At 43.3% G+C, this 24498-nt stretch overlaps 1 protein-coding gene across 2 annotated transcripts in view; it reads left to right on the top strand.

Annotated features, from left to right (window-relative positions):
* The window catches only part of Exoc4 (exocyst complex component 4), a 772455-nt gene extending 749557 nt beyond the window's left edge, over positions 1-22898 (top strand). For both annotated transcript variants that reach the window (XM_052173402.1, XM_052173403.1), the window contains one exon: positions 20512-22898. In XM_052173402.1, coding sequence (XP_052029362.1) covers positions 20512-20749 — 238 coding nt within the window. In that variant the 3' untranslated portion in view covers positions 20750-22898. The remainder of the gene's footprint in view (positions 1-20511) is intronic.
* The last annotated feature ends 1600 nt before the right edge of the window (positions 22899-24498 follow it).

Genomic DNA, 24498 nt, shown 5'->3' on the forward strand with positions numbered 1-24498 from the left:
CACAACCAGAGACAAAGAAAGATTAGGTAGGAAAATGGGTTATAAGCATACATGGACTACAGTGCACATCGTATAGAAAAGAGTGTTTAGATATGTGCATGCATAGACATGTGGTGTTTGACATATAGAACGTGCAGTCCTTAGAGTGCATGGAAGGACCTCAGGAGTCTGTGAGCACCTGGTGAGCAGATCAAAATCTCTTCATATACTCATGAATATTTTTTTCCTCTGACAAGGTAATTGTGATTGTAGAAATTCTTCAGATAATGCTATAGGATCCTAATGCCTTCTCTTCAGCCATCTCTTTTCACTCCCATTCTTGTCTTTGAAATCAAACAGCTAGGATCAGAGAACGTAGCCACAGGTATGATAAAGAAATGCATCCTTCCCAGGCCTGGTAGTGTGCCTTGCTGCTACAGCCCCCATCAGAGTCCTCCATTTGGCTGACCACACCTCTCCAGCCTTTCGTGCCATTTTGCTTAACTGTCCCAAGAGAAGGAACAAATGTGATTTGGAGCAGCAGAACCCCAGTGCTCTCACTCCCAAGGTCTTCTCGCCTTAAACAAGGGCCCATGTCTACCTTTGCCAGTACCCTGCTCTGAGGAGAGGAGTCTTCATCATCCTTACATAGTCCTTGCTGTTCCTCATCCAGATGTTCGGCTCTTACTAAGTGACTGGAGGTCTGTTCACTCTGACTTTGCTTCTCTGTAATAGTTTTAAAATATGTCAAAACTGAACCTGGTTCCAACCTAGTTCCAACCTGATCTTTGAATTTCACCTGACATTACACAAGTCACTAGCACCCCTCTGGACTATCTTCAGTCTTATACTCTTTCTTTTTCCCTCTAAGTGGTTCTCATTTCTGATCCAGTTGCTGTCCACGCCTCTACTGCTCTATCATATCCAGAATAAAGCATCTCTCAGCTGAGGCTTACGCCTCCATTCTCTTCCCCCCAGCCACCTACCATGAGGTAGTTGGGATAATTATACCCACATCACTTCAAATAACTTTGTGGCTCAATTCTTAGGGTGACATTTTATACTGTACTGAACCTATACTTTTTGCACTTAACCAGATAGCTTCTCCTCTCTGGGCTCTCCTGTTCCTGTGACTTATGGCCCAGCCTCCATGCCTTTGTCCTACCTGGTTGAATGACTTATTCTTAAATTTCTACCCTCCAAAACATCTGGACGTCCTTACTCTCCCCAGAAATGATTGACCAGTTCATTTTTCTGTTCTCTGAAGTCATTAACATATTACTTGCAACTTCCATATGGTCTATGGTAGGTATTTAATAAAGCAATCATCATCTGAAAGATAACTTAGAACAACACTGACAAATATATGTCTTGGGGAAAGTTTCTAATAACAAAAGCAAATACATCCGTGCACACATTATTACTAAAGGGTAGTAATTCTGAGTGCAGTGAAATGCACTGTAATCATATTATTGTCAATATTTGTATATGTCAACCCAGAAAAAGATATAAGCCATGTGTAAGGCTAGTACTTTTAAAATGCAGGCAGTTCAATATGGAGCTGACTAAGCACAGTACCATTATTGATAAAATTACATGGTCCGTATGGTTGGTTCTTTAATTGAGCAGTTATTTGCCATAGCCTGCAGGAGGCCTACTCTTTGCTGACCTGTTCAAGGCAATGGAATGAACTGTTGTGTACCATTACCCTCTGTGAAAGCAGAGTGCCTGTTTTCTTCCCCCAACCTGACAGTGACAGCCACCCACTGTGCATCCATCCACCTCCACCTACGATCATGTTATCAGATATTTGTGGATGGTTTAAGTCCAGTTGGTCCTAAGGGAGAATTTTGCCATTGTACTTGCCCAAGACGGACAATAGAAACTGCTTTAGTTGGCAAAGATATATGTTATCTTTATTTGCTGTATGTTGAATTGCTGACTCTTCTTTAGATCCAATGGTTATTTTTCAACTCTTTAATTTATGCATGGGTCAAATAGAAAAAAACTTACTGAATATTTTTAACAAAATAGCATAAGGTTTAAATAATTTTTTATTATACTCAGTAAAAATGCAAATGTGTGTGGCTTATTTGCAAATGCAGGCATTAATAACTGATATTTAAGTAGGCTAGATTAGCAATTTTACTGATATATTTCAGAGATTTTTTCCAATAATTTGCACACTCAAAATCAATTTGAATACAACATGTAAATTGAATTTAATTTTTTGATATAAAATTGTAGTTATCAGCTTGAACCATTAGATTTACTGTTTAATATATGCTTTCCAGCTCACTTGGTGGAATTTCATTGCGCCTTATCTATATAAATTTAATTAGGCTTGATATCATCAGTATATTATAGAACTAATTAAAGATTTAGATAAGTGCTGAGGGGACTTATTGAAAACTCCATAAAGTTCCATTTGGAAAATGAGATATTCCTCCTCCAGTCATTGTGGGTGGAGGAAACAGCAAGAAGTATCTCTTGTGGTATTTCTGAAAAATTATTTAACTGGATTTAATGGACGTATTCTATTCTTTGAAGAGCTTTTTAATTACTCTGCATCTATGTGTAGTCCAACAACAGCTACAGTCTTTATTTAAAGGCTTTAAAATCCTCATTCCCATTCTCCCTTGAGCCAGCTATCTGTGGGCATACATGAGCACATGTGTTTGAGTATTCATACACACACACACACACGTGCATGCATATACTAGTAGACAGAATAGGGCAACAGATCATGAACACAGAGTCCATGTGGTCTTTACTGAGAAGTACTCACAAACAGACTAAAGATCAGACATGCTGGGGAAGGAGAACAGGGAAGCTCCAGCCCAGTCCTGAAAAACAGATAAGAAACCCTGGCGAATCTTGCATGCCCACTTATTGATTCTGCTATTCTGGGTGAATCATTTTATAGAAACCACTTTTGAATTCCCCTGTATCTGCATCTCTGCAATAGAGTTGAAAGCAGATTAGTTTAAAAGACTGTGATTTCCACTAAGTGCTTTGTGTCTTCATTACAAAGCATAATAAAGCTTTTTATTACAGTGAAGCTGCCATTACATCCAATTGAATAGACACTGAAATAAAGCTGCATCACCCACATTTCCAAGCATACTCTGTGCTCTGTGTTCTTGTCAAAGCTGTGTGCGTGTGTGTGTGTGTGTGTGTGTGTGTGTGTGTGTGTGCACCAACTGCATACTAGACACAATGCATACTAGAAAAATAAAGTAAAAGAACAAATAACAAATGAGTGCTGTCTGCAACCTGGCACGCTGTCTGTCGTTTAGTACACCGGCCCTGAGGCGTCCAGGGAGGCAGATAAATGTCTGTGAGGCAGTGTGGTGTGATGGAAGGGTACAGGCTTCAGGCTCAAGAGATGCAGACTTCAGTCCAACCTCGTGCTGATGAGCTGTGTGACCCAGGGCCTCATCTCTTCAGCTCTCTCTGCATAAATTGCATTTCCTGGAACATGGAAATACTATTAATAATGTGGCCCCTTCTTCCTTCTCCTGCCCTCCTATGGATTACAGCAGTTTTTAGATGCCATCAATTATAGCCTAATTCATTTAGTTTTCCAGACAATTATAGCCTGATTCATTTAGTTTTCCAGAAATGGAAACTGAGGTACAATGGGATTGAACTGTGAGATCACAATCCCCAATTAATAGTAAAACAAGGACTGGAAGAGACACCACAAGAATGTCACAGTGTCTGCACTGCCTCACAGAATGTGAATGAATAGACAGGCATGATCTTAAGGGCATCCTGGCTACACTTTCTGGGAGATTGTCCCCTCAAGCAACTGTTTCTGAACACATTCCCCACAGTTTTTCTGCCCAAACGGTTTACAAACGTTCACACACACCCAGCCTGAGAAGTGCTCTGTAGAAACATTTGGGTCACAAACTAATGTTTATTTCACCACATTTGAAATGCTTCTCTCTGAAAAACATTACAAATGAATGCCAGTAAAGCAGACTTCCAAAAGAAATGTCAGTCTGAAGTGAGGGGACATTCACACACTTACTGTAGAACATTCAAGGTGTAATTGTCTGCTGCTGACCCATAAAAGGTATGGGTGTCGCACAGCATCCCCTTCAGTTCTGCTGTTCTTTGACCTAAGGCTTTAAAAGCTGCAGTGAATGGCGCTGTGGTCTTGAGGTGAGTCTTTTCCTCCAGGTAGGAATTTTGTCTTTGTTGAGAAGGAATTGGCAGCATTGCATGCGGGAAACAGGCCAGAGCTGTGTCACTGAAAGGGACAGGCAGAGGCCTCTTTGTTGTGTCCCTCTCACGTAACTCCTGTAGAGATACTGTCTGACACTGATCTAATGATGGAGCCTGGTCCTACCATGGAACCAGCCACTTGGAGTCTAGGCAAGGTGGGTGGGATCCTGTTTCTGACCCGTGGATAACTGAATAGCTCATCCTGCCGCTGGATGGAGCAGGATGGAAAAGAGGCTAAAAGGAGTGTGGTCAGTGCTTGCTCTGGAGTCCTTGACTCCACCTTCTTTCCCTGTAGCTTTCCTCCTGGACATAGAGGAAGGTCATGAGAGCAGCGGGTACATGACACAGAGGTAACAATGAGCTGGCAAACTTCCTGTCGTTGACTGACAGCTAGTCCACTACACAGTGGGCCACAGCTATGCCTGATGACATTCTGTGTATTCTCTTAAAGCATCACAGATGGAGACTCTGGCTGTAAAGGCTGCACGCACAAAGGAAATTACAGTCGGTTCCAGCCCTGACCTTTGAGTCTGACTTCTTTTCCTTTTAGGGGTCAGCAATTATTTTCTTTAAAAATCTGTATCCTTAGTACTGGAGAAGATGCAGCACTTAAGAGCACATACTGCTCTTGCAGGGGCCTGGGTTCAGTTTCCAGTAACATCAAACAGCTCACAACTACCTATAACTTCAGTTCCAGGCAGTTCTGTGCCTTCTTTCAGCCTCTGCAAGCACTGTCATGTACACAGTACATACATGCAGACAAAGACATAGACATACACATTTGTAACTTTTTAAATCTATAACCTCTGAGATCTCAGGCAGCCCTGTCCTCCACCTTCCTGCTACTATAGTCTCAATACAACTGTAGAGACTCAGTTAGTCCTGGCTGTAAGTGCAGTTTATCTGTGCAAATGACCAGGTAGCTACAAGGTGTGTCTCTGTGAACTAACAGTGGCACCACACTCACACCGCAGTGGCCACCAGCATCCTTGATACATCATTGGTAGGTGTGTGCACCCCCAACGCACCCTACAGCTTCCCACGGGGCTGCCACAATGGAGACCTCAGAGCTTCCCCTGATATGTAAGTGGGTTTTGTCTCCTTACTTTTGATTCCCGTTCCTTGTAGGCCAACTCAAATATTTAAGTAGAATGCTCTATGTAGTTGGGCTAGTATGTTGTTTTGTAATCAAAATTCAATCTTGAAAGAGAAGATCCAGTCTCCGTGCTCCTTTTTTACCAGGTGACCTTAGGCAGGTAGCTGGCTCGTATGAACCTTTGCTAAGTCAGGTGTGCCCATAAAGAGTGCCGCAGGAGGAACTGTCAGATGCTAATTGCTCCCCTTAATTAATGTCCTCCTTAATAATGAACATTAACACAATCATTAGTGAATCTTTGGCTCAATTATGTTTCTATTACTCTGTAATTATACACACAGAACTGTCCACAATTCACAACCATTTTTCTAATAAGGGTGAGCCATTATTTGTTACTATAAAGTTTTCTTGAGAACAGTATTTCTTGAGAACAGTGCAAAAGGGTACCAGTTACTTAACCTATGGAAGTGTGGAGTCCTGAGAAATGGCTTCCATGCATTTCAGGGGCACTTAGTGAAAGTGTTTCCACATCTGTCAGTTTGGGAGATCTTTGCTGCAATTACCAAAGGGAAGCTCTGAACTGCAGCCAATGGCCTGAGTAATGGGTAAATGCTCGCCGTGGTATTGGCTGTGGACTAATGTCTTCTGTGTACTTAAGTCAGGGTTGTAGTTCATAAAATTTGCATTTTTGTAATAGCTTTATTGAGTAATAATTTACATGCCATAAATATTAACCCCTTTAAAGTATGCAATTCACTGGTTTTTAGTGTAGCCAGAGTTGTACAACCATCATCACTGGCTAATTTTAGAATATTTTCATTGCCCCACAAAGAAACCCTGTATCCATTAGCAATCACTCCTCATTCCTCTGCAAGCCCTACCCCTGGCAACCACTAATTACTTTCTGTCTCCCCTGGACATATCATATAAATGGAATTATGCAATAAGTAGTCTTTTACAGCTAGCTTCTTTCAATTAGCATTGCACTTTCAAAGTTCAAAACATTAGCATTTCTTAAAGTTACAGTATGAAACTGACAGTTAAACATGTATCCAGGGACCCACCCCAACCCCTGACCTTTCTCTTTCCTTTCTGTTTTCTGTTGTTTTATTTGAGGGGGTAGAGCACAGGGAGTTAAGAAACCAATGTGGGTTTTTGTTCTTAGTTTAGATTTTCAGAGCTGGAGATAGATGGCGGCCTTGTGTGTGCTAGGCAAGCATTCTAACCTGAGTGATACCCCAAGCCCTGTGTTTGTTTTGGTGTTTGTGTTTAGTTGATTGTGGGGCTTTTGGGGGGGCAGTCTTTTGTTTGAGGCAAGGCCTCCTGACATAAACCAGGCTGGCTTTGAGCTTGCAGTGTAGCTCCTAATTCTTCCCTAGCGGTAAGGTTAGAGGCAGGTGCAACCATGCTTCGAATTGTGTTTTTTGCTGTTGGGGAAGTTTGTCTGGTTGGTTGGTTGTTGCTGTTTGGTGCTAAAGATTGAACCCTTGGCCTCCCGTATGTTAGGCAGGTGCTCTACCACTGAGCTGTGGCCCCATTCCCTGGTACCATGTTTTTACGATAGTATAAAATACTTGAGTAGAGCCCACAAATCTGAAGTATACAGCTTGATTTTATCTTGGGATGTGAATGTCCCCTGGTGAGTGGCATCAGGGTCAAAGTACTGAGCACCAAGTCACCCCGAGAAGCCTCCTTTCAGCTTTCCTCAGCATCCCAGGCCAGGCATTTTCTGTTTTCTGTTTGCTCGGTGTACATCCACATACAGGGCATAGTAGTCAAGCCCTGCTGTCTGCCCCACAGCAAGCCCGGCCCAGCCCTGCACCTGGGTTCCCTCCTTTCATTACCTCTGGTGCCCGGGGGAAATAAAGTTGCTCTCCTGGACACACAAGCTCTCCACACACAGACAGATCCTTTCTGGTGTTCTGAGCAGCTGCCCAGCCTTTGTGTCACCCCCCCACACACACACACACTTTCCTTCCAGACACCAGACATCTCTTCACATCATACTGTGGTAGGCAGGCTAACTATCACCTTCCCTCCTGGACCATGTATGCCAGTCAGAGGGGAGGCTGAGCAGACAGCCCCGTGACCCAGTGCCAGCCTCTCTGACGGCTCCTCACCCGCCTGGCTACCACATTAGTTTTTAACTCCAATAAACATGTTATTTTTTTTCATGTTATTTCTTATATTAAATTCCATGCCTTGCTTGGTCTTCACTAATAATAAGTCATTTCTTAAAGGAACTAAGGTTTTATTTTTAAATTATTTTTTAAGTCTTTGAAAAAATACTGGTTGTGTCCTTGGGCTATCTGCTAACATTAAACAGGTAAACAGAGGCATCCAGATTGTCCGCACTTCCTCACAGTCGACCTCTTCCTATAGAAGGATGGCAAATGTCATATACACTTCCTATCTTCAAAGGCCCTTTTATGTATAGACTTAAGAGAGTCTATGAAAAATCCTGGTATTAGTCTTTTTGTGTAAAATTAAAAAAAAATGGTCCTTTTAAAAAATCATCATTCTACTCCTCAAAGAGTTACGCTTCACCCCGCCATGACTCCTAAAATGTATTTTCCTTTGGTTAATCGTGTGTGCTTTTGTTTCACTCCAGACACTGTATCCAGGTCCAAATCCTGATTCTATATCAAAACTCCAGCATCCACTTTTGCTGAGAAATGATTCCTCAGTTACCAGAGCTTCCAAAAGTTTCCAGAGAGTCAGTAGAACCTGGGGTGTGTCTTAGTTAGAATTACTATTGCTGTGATGAAACACCATGACCAAAGAACCTTAGAAAAGGGTTTATTTGGCTTATGTTTCCACATTGTTCATCGCTGAAAGAAGTCAGAACAGGAACTCAAGCAGGCCGTGGAGGAGTGCTACCTGCTGGCTTACTCCTCATGGCTTGTTCAACCTGCCTTCTTAGAGAACCCAGGACCACCAGCTCAGGGATGGCCCCACCCACAGTGACTGGGCCCTCTCCATAAATGTCTAATTAAGAAAATGCCTTAGAGCCGGATCTTATGGAGGCATTTTTTCAATTGAGGCTCCTTCCTCTCCGATGACTAGCTTGTGTCAAGTTGACATAAAGCTAGCCAGTGAAGGAGCGTTTGGATTCTGACTAACTGAAATTTTTACCTCTGTCCCATTACTTACTCACTGCATCAATTACTTTTTGCTGCTCTGACAAAAAAAATTACCATACAAAGAGCAACGTAGGGAAGAAAGTTTATTCTGGCTTTCCATTCCACACTGACAGGGACAGCATGGCAGACTGATCCCATTCAGCAGCACACCAAGGGCTCAGGGAACAAACTGGAAGGGGGACAAGGCTACAGACTCCGAGAGCCCACACCAGGCACTGAACATCCTCCAGCCAGGCCCTACTTCCTAAAAACCCCAAAGCCTCCCAACAGCAGGAACTAGATGTATGAACACAGGAGCCTCTGAGGGACATTTTCCACTCTAGTCACCACGTCCTCCAAGTTAAGATTAAAGCTTCCTTATGTGGTCGTCAGTGATAACTCCTTATTTATGCTCTGGGAATGACAACTGCCCCTCACACACATTTTAGCAAGATCAGTTGAGATGCTGGATAGACGGGACCTATGAGAAAAGATAGTCTTCTGTTTCCTGTGTTCTTACTGCCAGCTTTCCGTGTCGCACCTAGACGCAGTCCAGGCATGTGTTGTGCCCAGTGATGAAAGCTATTGATAACAGTAGTCTCTGCTGAGGTTCCAGTACCCTTCTCTTTCTTAGAGATTGATTTCGTTGAACTTCAAACTTGAGGACTTGAAGCTGTGAGGAAGCTTCCAGAAGGTTGACATGATCTGATTGACAGAGAGAAACTGCCATCAACAGTCTGAGACTTTCTCTTAGGAGTACCACCATTGCTGTAGCCCACTGAAGAGGCCTCTGAGGCTCTTCTTTGACATCTTTCTAAAATCTTCTGTCTTCAGATTCTCCATCTTCACTACTACAGGTTTGTCCTCAAACCACCTGGGCGTTGTAACCTGAAGCTAGACAGTGTCCACAGAAAAATCTGGAAACTAATGATAAGTAGTGAATTTGTGAATTTCTCATATTTAGCCTTTTGTGGTGAGATTTTTTTTTTCCTTTCAGTTTAGGAATGCTGAAATCTCTTCTTTTATTAAGTTCTGATACTAATAGATCATAACTATTTTAATAATGTAGACAAGCTAAAAGATACTCAGTTCTTAAATTTGTCTCCTCACATCCCCTTCCCCCTCCCTACCTAGGGATGTTCTTTGTCTGACCCTCATGTCTCTCACATCTGGCAGCAGCTTACCGGCTAGCTTCTTTTTCCCTCCTTCCCTCTTTACACCTCCTTTGTACTCCAGTAAGGAATGATGGCAGATCTTGTATTCATATTTCTATACAAATGGTTGTACAACCTGACAGTCCAGCTCATGATCTTAATCATCTCAGTCCATATTACTGTTTCTCTTCCTAAGAAGAAACATAGTATCACAAGACTAACAACTGTTCCCACAATATCTGTCCAAAGCCAGGCAAACCCAGGCTACTGGTGACCTTAAGACGTGTACTACCCCAGGTCTCTACTTCTCTGTATGTATAAACCAAAAGATGTGAAACTATGTACTAACATATATTTTGGCGAGAATGAGGCCAGAGAGAGGAAACCCCGCTTAGTCATAGGCTAACATTTGAACAGAAACTGAACTAAACTCTTTTAATTGATTCCCTAAGCCTTTGTCCCATTGCTTCCATTTGATGTTCCTTTCTGAGCTTTTTTTTTTTTTACTTGGCTTATAGTACAAAATGAAACAGAGCTATGAAGTACATCAAAGAAAAGATTGTCATTGCTTCTTTGCCCTAAAACTGGTCCTTGTGTTTATAGCCCTGGCCTCCCCACCAGCCGTGGCCAGCCTGGTTTCCAGGGTTGCTGTCACTTCCTGCCAGCCTTTGAGGGTGGGAGGTTAGAAGTCCTTCTGCAGTGGTCATGTGGGCCTTTCTAAGATGGACTTCCTTTTGTAATGATTCGTTCTAAATTCTCTAGAGACCATTATGTTATTTCTCCTCCTTTATTGCTGTTCACAGCCCTGCCCAATTTACTAACGTTTGCCCTTTCCACCGCTCGCTTATCGTCCTGCACACTAATTAAGGCATTAAGTGAGATCAGTTGTAAAGCCAGTGTCCTTAGTATTCGATAGATGCTTCCTTCTCTGAAGCTGTTGTCTTGCATTTAGCATTACCCTTTGTTAGGCTTTCTGCCTGTGTCCTGTCAGGGGTAGCTATTCAGAATAAATGGATTTTGCTAACTACAACTTTTAGACTTAGTATATCAAACAGTTTGCTGACAGCCAAATGTGTATCACCCACAGTGGTCTTTTCACCCACCAAATTCACAGTTCCCACAGCTATCCATCACATTTGTCAGAGTCTTCGGGTCTTTAATTAAGCCCTGCTGGATACTGTACATACTTCCATTAGCTCCGTCCTCTTTACCCCATTACTTTCCTAATTGACATCCATCCTGAGTCACATGTCCTCAAATCTCAGGTGGCCCATTTTGTAGCTTTGGTTTATTTAGGTTTTCTCTCCTTCATAAATAACCTAAGCGTTTAGTTAATACACCCTCAAGTGTTTGCTGTTGGGACCTGGTGATTCGCATATGCTTACACTTCTCAAATAATCGGATTTCAGAGGGGGCTGGGTTTCCTAGAGCAACTCTCTCTCTCTCTCTCTCTCTCTCTCTCTCTCTCTCTCTCTCTCTCTCTCTCTCTCTCTCACACACACACACACACACACACACATCTCTTTCAGTGTGTGTGTGTGTGTGTGTGTGTGTGTGTTTTAGATAGTCTCATGAAAGTCAGAACTACCTATCTTCTGCCTTTACCTAGCAAGTGGGTGATTACAGGTGTGTGTCACCAGACCCAGCTGCCAGCCTTTTACTTTTTAATCATGAAATATATGGTCTTTGTTTTGTACTAAGTAGAGAAGTCCCCCAACAATATTGACAAGTGTAGAGATTTCTAAATAGAAAGGAAAGGCTGCGCGAGTATCGTGAGATCCAACATATGCTGCCTGAGTAGCAGAGAGAGAGAGAGAATGGGATTCGGGAAAGCATCCCCTCACCCCCACCTCCACCCCCAACCCCCACCCCACCCCCACCCCACCCCCACCCGGACGTCTCCACAGTTGTGTAGTGGGATGGAATTGCCATAGCTGTCAGCTGCTATAACCAAGCCATCTCCTTGGTCTCTCCGCCACAAAGTCCTAATGAGTGGTTTCTGAGCAAAGTAAAACATTTCCAGGTAGACAGAATCTGCACATTATTAATGCAGAAGCCAAGGTTGGTATACATGGCCCAGCAGGACAGTCCTGGGCCAGAAAGCATACGAGGCTCTAGGTTCAGTTCCCAGCGCTGCAGTAGAGAAGTCGATGGACAGATGGGTGGCTAGGTGCAGAACCCATGCCTCATTAACCCACCACTCTCCCATCCCATCCTCAGCACTAGCCATTCCTTAGCACCAAGCCCTGGGTTTTGTTTCATGTCTATGGCCCCTTACTCTGCTGTCATCTCCCAAGCGTCAATACATGAGGAATGGCCAGGACCAATGGGTAGACGGCAACCCTGGCTTGGCTATAAATTTAAACATTTGACTTCTGCCATGGACACATTTGACCTAGGCCTAGGAGAGATGTTGTTTTTAAAGAGCAAATAAGAGAACTTCTGGAGGCTAAGGAGCATGCCTTCCACACGAAGTGTCACTTGTAGTATTCCTGGATGGTGCAGCACTGTTAACAAGGTCAGGTCTCCCTTTGAAACAGCACTTTGCATTATCTATTGAAAAGTTATTGCTTCCTTTGCTTTACTTAAAGATGAAAGGGCCACAGGGCCTCTGAATTATTTTTCAGCTTATACCAGCAGTTGCCTCCAGATTTCTAGTCTGTGAAATATGGATAATTTATAATTTAAGATTTTCTTACTAATTAGTAAACAATCCGAGGCTTTGCTACTGCCAGAGGGCGATATACTGTGTGCCTTTTTTCACCCTGTGATATCAGATAAATTATTTTTTTAAATTGAAAACTCTCCAAAGTGGTATACGATAAACTATTTTAATTGAAAAGACTCTAAACTGCTATTCAGCACAGCATAGCTCTTCTTAACCCAGGCTGACCTTTTGGTAATCAAAAGAACATTTACAGAAGTATGAGACAAACACAATTATGAAAGTAAAATGAAGGCCCTAAATAAAAAATCACAGAACAAGAGGGTAATTCTATTCACTCTTTCATATTTCATTATTTGATAACATCAGATGATGAATCCATCAGAATTGCTTTGGCAAGTGCAAACAAAAATGGTCCTGATCAATATTTATTAAAACCTTCAGAATGGGAGAAGGACTTGAGCTGACTTCTTAATGTAGTAAATAATTATTCATATAAACAGGCTCTGACCAAAAGCAGGACTAGACCAAAGAGACACAGTTTTAATTGTACTGAATTTAAAATACAAATTGGCCTCTAGTCCTTGTGGTAGAAACCTTAATTTAAAAAATTATCTGATATAGTGGAGAGTGACATATAAATTCTTCCATGTTGGAGTGGGAATTTCAACCTTAGATATTTATAAATTTAGAATGTATTCCAAAAGCGGAGTGAGGACAGAGTTGCCAGCTAAGAGCACAGGAGACATTCTCTCTGTGTCTCAGTGACTATAACAGGAACGCTGCCGTCATCTCAACAGCGACAGGGACAGACTCATCCCTGATGACAGACGGACTTTCTGACACAACTGCAGAAAGCATCTGCACTTTCTGAAGAGAGATAGAGCCAGGCTCTGGCTGCAGCTGCCCAGCAGAAGGGCGGAGATGAGGTACAGTCCTGAGAGGGATGCGCACAGCTGCCTTGAACTTTTGAAGTCTCCAGGAGCGACAGCCCAGAATGGTGGAAGTGTGGTCAGCCCAGAATAAGGATGATACATAACTGCTTGTCTGCCCTCCTCCCCCAGCTTTGGGGTGCCTTGAGGTCTGGCTTCAGGTCTCACGCTTCAGGAAGTGCTCTAACACTGAGATAAATCCCCAGTCATTTCAACATTGATGAATGGGGTGAAAAAAAGAAATGTAAGTAACTAAGCCACTAAAAAGACAAAGCAAGCCTTGAAAACACAAAATTCCACCCCATGTCTACCTATGAAATGATTATCTGTGTCATCAGTGCGGAGAATATGGGCAAAGTCTTTTCTAAAATCCATTCTGCAGCAGCCTGCCCAAAACAAAAACCAGTGTAATCTGCTAAAAGTATTAAAAATCATCCCCACAGAAAATACTCATCTAACCCTACTATCAGCTGCCTGAAACTTATTTAGCTTTTTCTTGCCTTTTCTCATTCCTGAAATGGAAAGAACTTTGCTGCGTTTCAAATTAAAATTTTCAATCATGTTTGTAATAAACTCTAAGCTCTTTGAAGGAGAAGACAAATAAGAACAATTACATTATATTTTAATACACTAATTTATTCTTCCGATACACCAGATTATCGTCTGCTTTATTATTGGTCTGGAAAGTAACTGGGCTGAGATTACACTTGTTCACAGTGTTTGCAGATCAGCTGCTAATGTGCTTGCCTGACATTGCTTGGCAACAGCTAGCATCAGTGAACCCGACAGCAGTTCCATGATGTGAAAGGAGCAGCCAGGGGACTTGTTTATTTTCAAGTATACTTTTTTTGTTGTTAACAATAACATTTTTTATTCAATATATTCTTTATTTACATTTCAAATGATTTCCCCTTTTTTGTCTCCCTACTCCCCGAAAGTCCCATAAGCCCTCTTTTCTCCCCCTGTTCCCACATCCACCCCTTCACACTTCCCTGTTCTGGTATTCCCCTATACTGCTGCAATGAGTCTTTCCAGAACCAGGGGCCACTCCTCCGTTCTTCTTGGACATCATTTAATATGTGGATTATGTCTTGGGTATTCAAAGTTTCTAGGCTAATATCCACTTATCAGTGAGTGCATACCATGATTGATCTTTTGAGACTGGGTTATCTCACTTAGTATGATGTTCTTCAGCTCCATCCATTTGTCTAAGAATTTCATGAATTCATTGTTTCTAATGACTGAATAGTATTCCATTGTGTAAATATATCACATTTTCTGTATCCATTCCTTCATTGAAGGACACCTGGGTTCTTTCCAGCTTCTGGCTACTACAAATAGGGCTGCTATGAACATAGTGGAGCATATGTCCTTATTGCATGCCGGAGAATCCTCTGGGTATATGCCCAGGAGTGGTACAGCAGGGTCCTCTGGGAAGTGTCATGCCCAGATTTCTGAGGAACCGCCAGACTGATTTCCAAAGTGGTTGCACCATCTTGCAATCCCACCAGCAGTGCAGGAATGTTCCTCTTTCTCCACATCCTCGCCAACACCTGCTGTCTCCTGAGTTTTTGACCTTAGCCATTCTGACTGGTGTGAGGTAAAATCTCAGAGTTGTTTTGATTTGCATTTCCCTAATGATTAATGATGTTTATACCAGTGTAAAATCCCAAAGCTACCACCGGTGCCTAAAGAGCCCCTCAGGCTCTCACACAGGAAGCCAGCGGCCAGGCAAATGACAGCATTTGTCAAAAGGCACAGGCCAGTTAAGAGGGCCTGCAGTTAAGAGGGCCTAGCAGAACCTTGGTCTAGCCAGCTCCTTCCTTAGCTGAGTCTCCCCACTGTAGGCGCCCTCAGTTATGTACAGGATAATTATCCGGGTTCTGGCTCAGTCAGCTCCTTTCCCTTCTTCCTTCCCACGTCCATGTTTGCTATTGTATGCACCATTAAGGAGGTAGAGGAAACAAGAATTCAGTGTTCCCTGATCATTTAGTTGCCCTTACTACTGGGTCTTCATTAAAGTGCGTGAAATGAAGTTGTAGGTCAAACAGCCCTAATCTGAAACCTGGAACCTAAAATGTCCTAACCTCCCAAATCCTATGTGTGCGAACCCAATGCCACAAGTGGAAAATGCCTCCTCTGACCTCATCCATACAAGGAGTTGCAATCAAACTGCATGCCCTCTAAAATAGTGCACAAACTTTCCTTCCACATAAGGTGTTATAAGAGCCAGCTATTTGTTACTATAATGAAATACTTGAGGCAAGTTACTATTGAGGACAAGAGCTTCATTTTACAAGTTCAAATGCACTGTGCCTACAAACTCTCATCAGTGGTAAGGGCTACCCCAGATCCATCACTCATGACGGTAGCCTCTCTTTCCAAAACAGCAGGCCCTTCATGGACTCAAGAACCTGACACAAGATGTGGCTCTTAAAAGAACCCACCTCTCCCAGTGCTGCCATCTTAAGGACAAAGTCTTCTTACACAAAGGACCTTTGGAGAGGACCTCAGGCCAAGCCACAACATAGCAGATGTGTAGGAAACATTAATTAGGACTTAAGTCCAATTGCCAAACTATCTCACTAAATGTGCATTTAGTCCCCAAAATGAAATCAACTGAAGCAAAACATTTCTAGTTTTAAACATTTTAGAGAAGCAGTATCCAACCTGCAGCCACACACTTAACCACAGTGAGCTAAGTGGTCAAAGGACAACGGTAGAAGCCAGTTCTTTCTTTCCACCACATAAATCCCAGGAATTCAACTCTGGTCACCATAGTTGGAAGCAAGTACCTTTAGTGAGCCATCTCAAATACTGTTAGATTCAGGTCAGCTTCTGATGCCAGGACCTCATTCATCCTTGTGTAACAGCCTGTTAGGTACACACACCATAGTTTCCATATTTGCACATTCAGTGATAAGACACTGTAATTAATGCTGTATCTTGGCTATTGTGAACACTCCTGCAATACAGAAGAAAGTGCAAGTATCTATTTGATAGAATGACCTTATTTCCTTTGGATATAGAGCCCAGAGTGGGACTGCTGGGTCATATGAGAGTTCTGTGTATTTTAACTCCATATCTGCTCTATATCTACCGCCTTCGATAATGGCTGTATTCATTTCCATCCCCACCAGCAATGTGTGAGAATTCCCCTTTCTAAGCACCACACCAAGAACACGATTATTCCCCTCCTCGAGGAAGTAATAAATCAGAAAGGCAACCAACTTTTAAAAAGAACGCTTACCTCATCCATTACTGCCTTGAAGAGACAAACAGAAAACTAAAGTGGGTAACAAAATGAGAAAGTTAAGAGCTAAAGTTTAAGTTTGGAGTCCTGAATTTCAGGTCCATAGGGAGCTATTCATCTGTAACTTTGTTTGTCTAAACAAAGTGTGAACTGCCACAGTGCAGGCTTCTATTTGAGCAGAAGGTGGAGCTGGGGTGAGTTACTCTGAGAATTTTGTTCAGTTATGCCAAAGTACAGTCAAATGTGCTCAGCTATACACAGACAGTATTTGCAGTTAGTACTTTTGCTTTTTACACTTTCATTCTCTTATTACCTTGGCTTTGGAGGACATTTAGGTCTTTAAATCCTTTAGTTTGAGAACCAAGGCAAATCACTCGTGTTCTACAGCTGAGCTATTTCTGTGTACAGTGTGAATTGTGATACCTATTTCAGATGGTTCGATACACAGATGTATCTGCAAGTTAAACTTGTTAAATATTAGTACAGTAAATACAGTCTCAAAATGCAGCAGGATCTCATAGCTGTGTACATTAGCCATATCTATGCACAGGTTCTTACCACAGATTCTGCCTTCCATGGTTTTATATCAAAAGTATTCAGGAAAAAAATATCTGCAGACTTTGTTATTCTTATTCCCACAAGCCTGTAGTTTAACAATGTGTTCACATGGTGCTGGGTAGTTTACATAATCTAGACAGGATTTTAAAATATATGGAAGGCCTGGCATGGTGGCGCACACCGTTAGTCCCAGCACGTGGGAGGCAGGAGCAGGCGGATCTCTGTAAATTCAAGGCCAGTCTGGTTTACAGAGTGAGTTCCGGGACTGCCAGGGAGAGCTACATAGTGTGAGCCTGTCTCAAAAAATGAAAAGATTAAAATGCAAATGAGGACTGTATAAGCTTTATGCAAATGCTATGTGATTTTATAAGGATTTTGGGCTGGGGGTACTGGCACTAATGCTCCCAGATACCCAGGGTACCCATTTAAAACCCATTTAGAAATGAACCTTGGACTCTGAAGTCCACCAAGTAAAACAAGGCAGATGGTAAAGACCATGGATTGAGGCCAGCCCCCGGTGGGCCTTCCTGTATGTCACCTGCACATAGACCTGCTATGAAGGGCTATAGGCCCAGGAAGAATTGCCGTGGGTGGAAGAGATAGGTTTAGGGGGTCATTCTTCCCTCAATTTTCCCACAGGAAACCTAAAACCATTTGCAGTAACCTCAGTCACAATGGAGACCTGAACTGAGCATGCCAGAATGGGAGGCAAATGAGTGTTGACTAAAGCTCTTCCTGACCCTTGTATGTAAACTGTATATCAATCTTTCAAAGAGGAGTCAGAATATCCTAACACTAAAGGCAGAAGGTTCGAGCAGTTTGTATATACACATGGGCCGGACTCCTTACACTGAAAATGTAGTGTGGCTTCATGCCAGAACCATATGCTAAAATCAAGTCTTCCTCTACAAGTTGCTTTTGGTCAGTGTGTTTAATTACAGAATGAGAAAGGTCACTAAGACACTTGGTCTACTCATGATACTTTGGGAAATGCTACCAAAAGACTCACAGCAAAGGGCAAGGGGAACCTGGGCAGGCACACACTTGGTCATAGAATGGTCCACTCGCATTCTAGGATGAAGCCAACTTTCTTTTGTCCTCAGAACAGGTTACTCAGTCCACAGCTAGCACCAGCTTCTAGATGTTAGGCATCCTTATAAAGAGACTCCCTCTGCAAGGCCTGAGCTGGGAAGCGTCTATAACATGTGTGTGCTCACCACTGCAACACAGGCAGCCACGTACAATGCCATCTGCTGTAAGCTGGGGTACCCTGGAAGCGATGGATGCTGTTTTAACGCTTGATGCTATAAACCATGCTTTTATTTTCCTGAAGTCTCAGCACATACCCATCCATTATTTATTCCTGTTGAGTTCCATGATTTTATTTCAATCTGTCAGTGTTTATCATGGAGGCTCATTTTCATTGCGTAGTTTGGGGCATTTTCCCTCTTTCTCCTTAGGGTGTCTATAACATTCCTACCCCACGTCAGTCATTCTACACATTTATTAGGCCTTGCTACCGGGTAAGGTAGCTTTCTCAAAGATAAATGCATTTCATTCTGTCTTTAAATATTTATGTTCCTTTATGATCTAATGTATCATCATGGTTATAGGGGAATTTCCCCCTAACTATAGAAAATATGCCATCAGTTACCTGTCAATTTTGTTTAATAACGCAGCTTTGCAATAGTGGTGCACTGTCATCTGAGGCTCTTGAGAGCTCCTTTAGTCTCTCTGTTGCCTTCAGAGTGTCATCCTGGGGTTTATAAAGGCCATCAATGCACGGAGGATATTGAAACATTAAGTACTTAAATTCTGCGCCCTCTGTCGCTCATCACCACAGAAGGTCCGGGGCTTGAGCTCCAGGCGTCTTTGTCTTGTTTACTCCCAGCAAGGAATGGCAGTCTCTGTAAAAAAAAAAAAAAAAAAAAAAAAAAAAAAAAAAAAAACAGCCAGTCTCCCTGGAAACAATTCATCAGACTTCTCAAAACCAATCCTGTTTCATCTGGGTTGATGGGCTCAGTGTTGCTTTTTAAGATAAATGATGAAAATATCAGTATCCTAATACAAAGAACTCCAATTCATTTTGCTTAATCTCAGTGAAAAGTATCATAAACCATCTACTGCCTCTGTAGTAACTTCTGCTTCTAGGTCCTGAGCATCCTAGATGAGGGAGTGGTTAGTAGTTACTCTCCTCCCAAAGACTCTGGCTTGAAACCTTTGACATTTATGGTCCAGGGTGTAAGACTCCCAAACTCCATGCTCCTCCTGACCTCCCAGGTAGTTCTGCATGGACCACTCTGTAATGCTTGCAGACAGGAGCCAAGCATAACTGTCCTCTGAGAGGCTCCACCCAGCAGCTGACCAAAACAGATGCAGAGACCCACAGCCAAGCATTGAAGGGACGTCTAATGGGGAAGTCTTGTGGAAGAGGTGAGGGAAAGATTGAGGAGCCCAGAGGGGATAGGAACCCCACAGGAAGACAACAGAGACAAGTAACCTGAACCCCAGAGACTGAACCACCAACCAAAGAACATACAGGGATGAACCTAGCCTGCCACTACCCCCGCATATATGTAGCAGATGTGCAGCTTGGTCTTCATGTGGGTCCCCAACAACTGGAGTCAGGGATGCCCCTGACTCTGTTGCTTGTCTGTGGATCCTGTTCCCCTAACTAGGCTGCCTTGTCTGGCCTCAGTGGGAGATGATGTGCCTACAGTGACTTTAGGTGTCAGGGTGGGACCTCCTCCTAGGAGGTGAAGGGAAGGAAGGACAGGCCATGTGAGGGGGGAGGACTTTGTTCCAGATGTAAAGTGAATGAATGAATGAATCAATCAATCAGTCAACCAACCAATCAATCAATGAAGGGGGGGAGAAAGAAAAGAAGTGTATTACTATACTCAAAGATGGCTTTCTTCTCCTCTAAGATATGAGGTTTTGAGGAGGTTATTTTTTGTTTTTTCTTTCTCCAAGATATTCCTGATGAAGAAGAAACAAACAAGACCCTAAGTGCAGGAATAGTGGTCCCTGAGCAAGCCACTGTAACGTACAGGGTTGGATTGTCGCCCACACCTCCTGCCTCCTGCTTGCTTCTAGCTGGAAGGAAGGTGGTGACCTACTCCTGGCACGCCTCTTCTGCCCCTTTACTAACACCTGGGCACACAGAGCTGCCCTAATATTGTTATTACTGTTATTGGGTTACTATTACCATTACTATTGTCAGAGTTCATGTTTACGAAGTACCACATTCTAAGTGCTTTTTGTGAATTAACTAAAACTTACAGTAACCTTAAGAAGGAGGCAACACTATTCTCCTATTACCAGGAGAAGAAAGCAGTGTTTCTCAGTCTCCATGAGCTAATGCGTGAGTGACTGAGTAAGAGGTTGAGTGGGACACAGCCTGCCTTCCAGGTAATCAGTAGCTGTTTGTGAAATAAGGAAACACTAACATGGCAATAAGAGAATGTGCAGATAATGATGGGGGAAGCACTGAACTTGCTCTGTCTTGCTCCCCAGGCAGTACTACGAGATGCTGTACAACACAGCCGATGAGCTCCTGAACCTGGTGGTGGACCAGGGTGTGAAGTACTCCGAGCTAGAGTACATCCACGCCCTGACCCTGCTGCACCGAAGCCAGACTGGTGTGGGGGACCAGACCACCCAGAACACCAGGCTGCAGAGACTCAAGGAGATCATCTGTGAGCAGGCTGCCATCAAGCAAGCCACCAAGGACAAGAAAATAACCACTGTGTGATGGGGCGCACCGCACTGGGGTGGGTGGGGTTCACAGCGTGCACAGCCACAGGCTCTAGCTATTCAGCATAGCCTGAGCTGACTGCGCTGTCTACCCTGATGCTTAGTGGGTAGACAGTGGATTCTTTTCTCTTTAGTTTTGCTTTACCGATATGCACGCTAAGAAAGTTTGCAGTACAGAATGTTTTGCCTAACAATGACTTTAGTCTATTCCCGCGGGATGAGGGTGGGACAGGGAGGAGGCCATGTCCAGTTGCTGACTCTGAAAAAGGAATGGAGGAGAGTCGACTGCCACCGAAGCTTTAGGAGCATCCTGAAATACTTAATAAGGCCTGTGGTGTAAGCAGTGGGCTGTTTCTAGTCTTTGCCTTGTCAGTTTATAGTTTAGTAAGTATATTCACATTGCCAAAATCAAGGAAGTGCTTCTCAGCTGGCTTCCCAACCCAAAACAGATCTCTTTAAGGCTGGGAGATAGCAGTCCTTTATCCCAACCCTGGGACAGACTGCACACTATAGCAGGATTGTTCGCAGGCTGCTGATTAGTTTTACAGCCTTCTTGTCTTATTCCTTCTGTATTAAAACCAATTAAGAGCACTGACTGTCCTTCCAAAGGACCATGGTTCAATTCTCAACACCCGCACAGGAAGGCTCAAAACCCTCTCTAACTTCAGTTCCTTCTGAGCCTTCTTAGTACTGCATGCACGTGGTACACAGACATACATGCAGGCAAAAATACTCATACACACACACAAAGTAAAAAAAAAAAAAATCATCATAAAACTGTTGGAGAACTTTGAGCTCATACACCATCCAGGGTAAATTGTAAGGGGCATCCTCATGTTCCCATGCACACTGCCTTAGTGACTTGGCTTGTTGCTGTGACAAAACACTCCTTGACACAATCTCCTCAAGAAAGGCGGGCTTATTTGGCTAAACTCACAAGGTACAGCCCGTCAGAGCAGGGAGGGTGACAGCAGGGGCCTGAGGCAGCTGTCACACTGCAAGGGCACTCATGGAGCGGTGGACGCTGTGTCCAGGAGCGGTGGATGCTGTGTCCGTGGATGCTGTGTCCAGGAGCGGTAAATGCTGTGTCTGTGGATGCTGTGTCCGTGGATGCTGTGTCCGTGGATGCTGTGTCCGTGGATGCTGTGTCCAGGAGCGGTGGATGCTGTGTCCGTGGATGCTGTGTCCAGGAGTGGTGGATGCTGTGTCCGTGGATGCTGTGTCCAGGAACGGTAGACGCTGTGTCCGTGGATGCTGTGTCCAGCCACATGCATGTGTCACAGCCACATGCTGTGTCCTTTTCATGCAGTCCAGGTCTCAGCCCACTGAGTGGCTCCCCCACAGTCAGGGTAGGCCTTCCAACCTCAATTAATATAACTCAAATATTTCCACACAAACAAGACCTACCCTACATGGTTGCTTTTGCTGTGATAAAACACTGACCAAAACCAACACACACACACACAGACACACAACAGGTATCTCTCAAAACAAAACACACAAAAGTTTTTTTTCAAGACACACAAAAATAAAAATAATTTAAAAAAAAAATTTGACAAATGAGAAAGTAAATCAATTAGTATTATAATAAATATTGAAACTACTGAAAAATGCAGAGAGGACTAAAGCAATATAAATATTTTCTATAAAGCAATGCAACTCAGGTCTGCTTAGCTGAAAGCAGAGGAGATGGGGACGTTTTCCCCACGCAGCTGCCACTGAAGCCTTTTTCTGTTGTTGGTTTTTGGTGGGGAGGAAAGGAAGACAAAGATCTAATCCTGAGGCAGGATTTCTCTGTCCTGAACTTGCTCTGCAGATCAGGTTGTTGAGCATTGAACTCAGAGATCCCCTTGGGAGTAAAGGCGTGCACCACCACGCCCAGCTGCTAAGGGGGGGATGTTGTTGTTGTTGTTGTTGTTTTTAATTCCTGATATGGATGCCTGCACTGCCCCAGGCTCCCAAGACCTCTTGCTACTCAAGGTTCATAGGTCACAGGAAGCAATCGTTTATGGAACAGGATGTGTCTTGAACAGGAAAGCCAAGAAGAGCCCAAGGGTGCCATTGGGAGGGAATTTTCACACCAATTTCTAACAACTTTGTTCTGGATGGGAATAACCAAAAATTAAAAACTGTTTTGAGAGCTTAAATATTGTATGTTGTTTTTCTCATGTTCTTTATTCAGCAAACATTTCCAAGAGCCTAATGTGTGGCAAGTGCTGCCGCGCTTGGGCGAGATATCTAGAGGGAGCACACCCTTCTAGCTAGCATTAGGACCTGGACGGGAAACCCAACAGGCTCATGCCTGAAGCTGAGCTGGAAACCTGAGCAGGGCAGTGAGGCGAGGAACCTCTGAAAGCTGAGGCTCCTCTTCCAGTACCTGCGGAGGGGAAGGAGGGCTGTACTACCGTGCAGTTTAGAATCTTGACAGGGCCAAGAGAGAGAATGCACACGGGGGACAAGCGTGGAGAAGAACACTGCCTCAGACAAGGGTTTGTAAGTCCCCCCAAGAAGCAGGGATGGTGGGGGGCAGAGAGCCGTAGGGGTGGAGCACAACAGTAGTTCATATGCCAATGTGCATGAGAGAAACTATCACAGGTCTTAGCCCTGATGAAGAAATACAGTTAGTGGCCCCTAAGAGAGGGAGAATCAGTCTCCAGGAACAAGCGTCTTTATAGGTTATTCGGTCACAAGTGTTCAGCCCTGAAGATGTGTTACATACAGACAGAACTAAACAGGTGCATTAGGGTGTATATGTAACAATAATAATTACAAAAGAGGTTCAGGGTTCCAGAAGGGGAGGAGAAGGAACGTGAGGAGTTAGGAGGAGGAAGGTCGGAGATGATATAAATACAGTGTGCTCCTTGATGAAATTCTCAAAAAATTAAAACTTAGAAATTCAAAATGAAAATAGACATACCACATGAGACAACCACACTGCTCCCAAGTGTCTATCTGAAGGACTCAAGCACAGAGGTATTTGTACAGCCATGTTTACTGCAGCACTGTTCACAACTGCTAAGTACAGATGGAGCACAGGTACCCAACAGCAAAGGAATGGGTAAAGGAACTGCTGCAGATGCAAGATAGGAAAGCAAGTGAACTGGAGAGTTATAGGGAGCCAGCCTCAGACAAAGCTTTGTCGTGATGTCAACTGCTGTAGCATTAGGCAGGTCTCAAGCAGGCAGCTATATTGTTGAGAGTTCATGCCTGTAGTTTCTAGATCTTATTTAGCTATATAAAGTCATGTATGTATATATGACATGGGAGAAGAAACAAAATCCTCCTAAGGAACAAAGGATACTAACCGGAGGGTAAAGGGTTCTAGAGGAAATATGTTCAGTGTACATGTATGTGGAAAAGTCTCCATGTACAATCAATATATACAGTAAATATTTAAAAATAAACGTTAATAACAAGGAATACAGCACCTTAACAAAAGAGGAAACTTTCTTTTTAAATGCAAAGCATGGAGTACAGTGGTTAGGAGGACTTGTTGCTTTGGAATGTCATGCAGGAAGCCCACCACTGCTGCTTGTAACTCCAGCTCCATGCATGTAACATCCTGTCTGGCCTCTGCAAGCTCACATACATACATACATACACACACACACACACACACATACATAAAATAACATTCTTTTTTATTTATTATTTTTTATTTCATTCGATATATTTTTTTATTTACATTTCAAATGATTTCCCCTTTTCTGGTCCCCCACTCCCTGAAAGTCACATAAGCCCCCTTCC

This window comes from Apodemus sylvaticus, chromosome 2, assembly GCF_947179515.1.
Source record: "Apodemus sylvaticus chromosome 2, mApoSyl1.1, whole genome shotgun sequence".
NCBI classification, from domain to species: Eukaryota; Metazoa; Chordata; class Mammalia; order Rodentia; family Muridae; genus Apodemus; species Apodemus sylvaticus.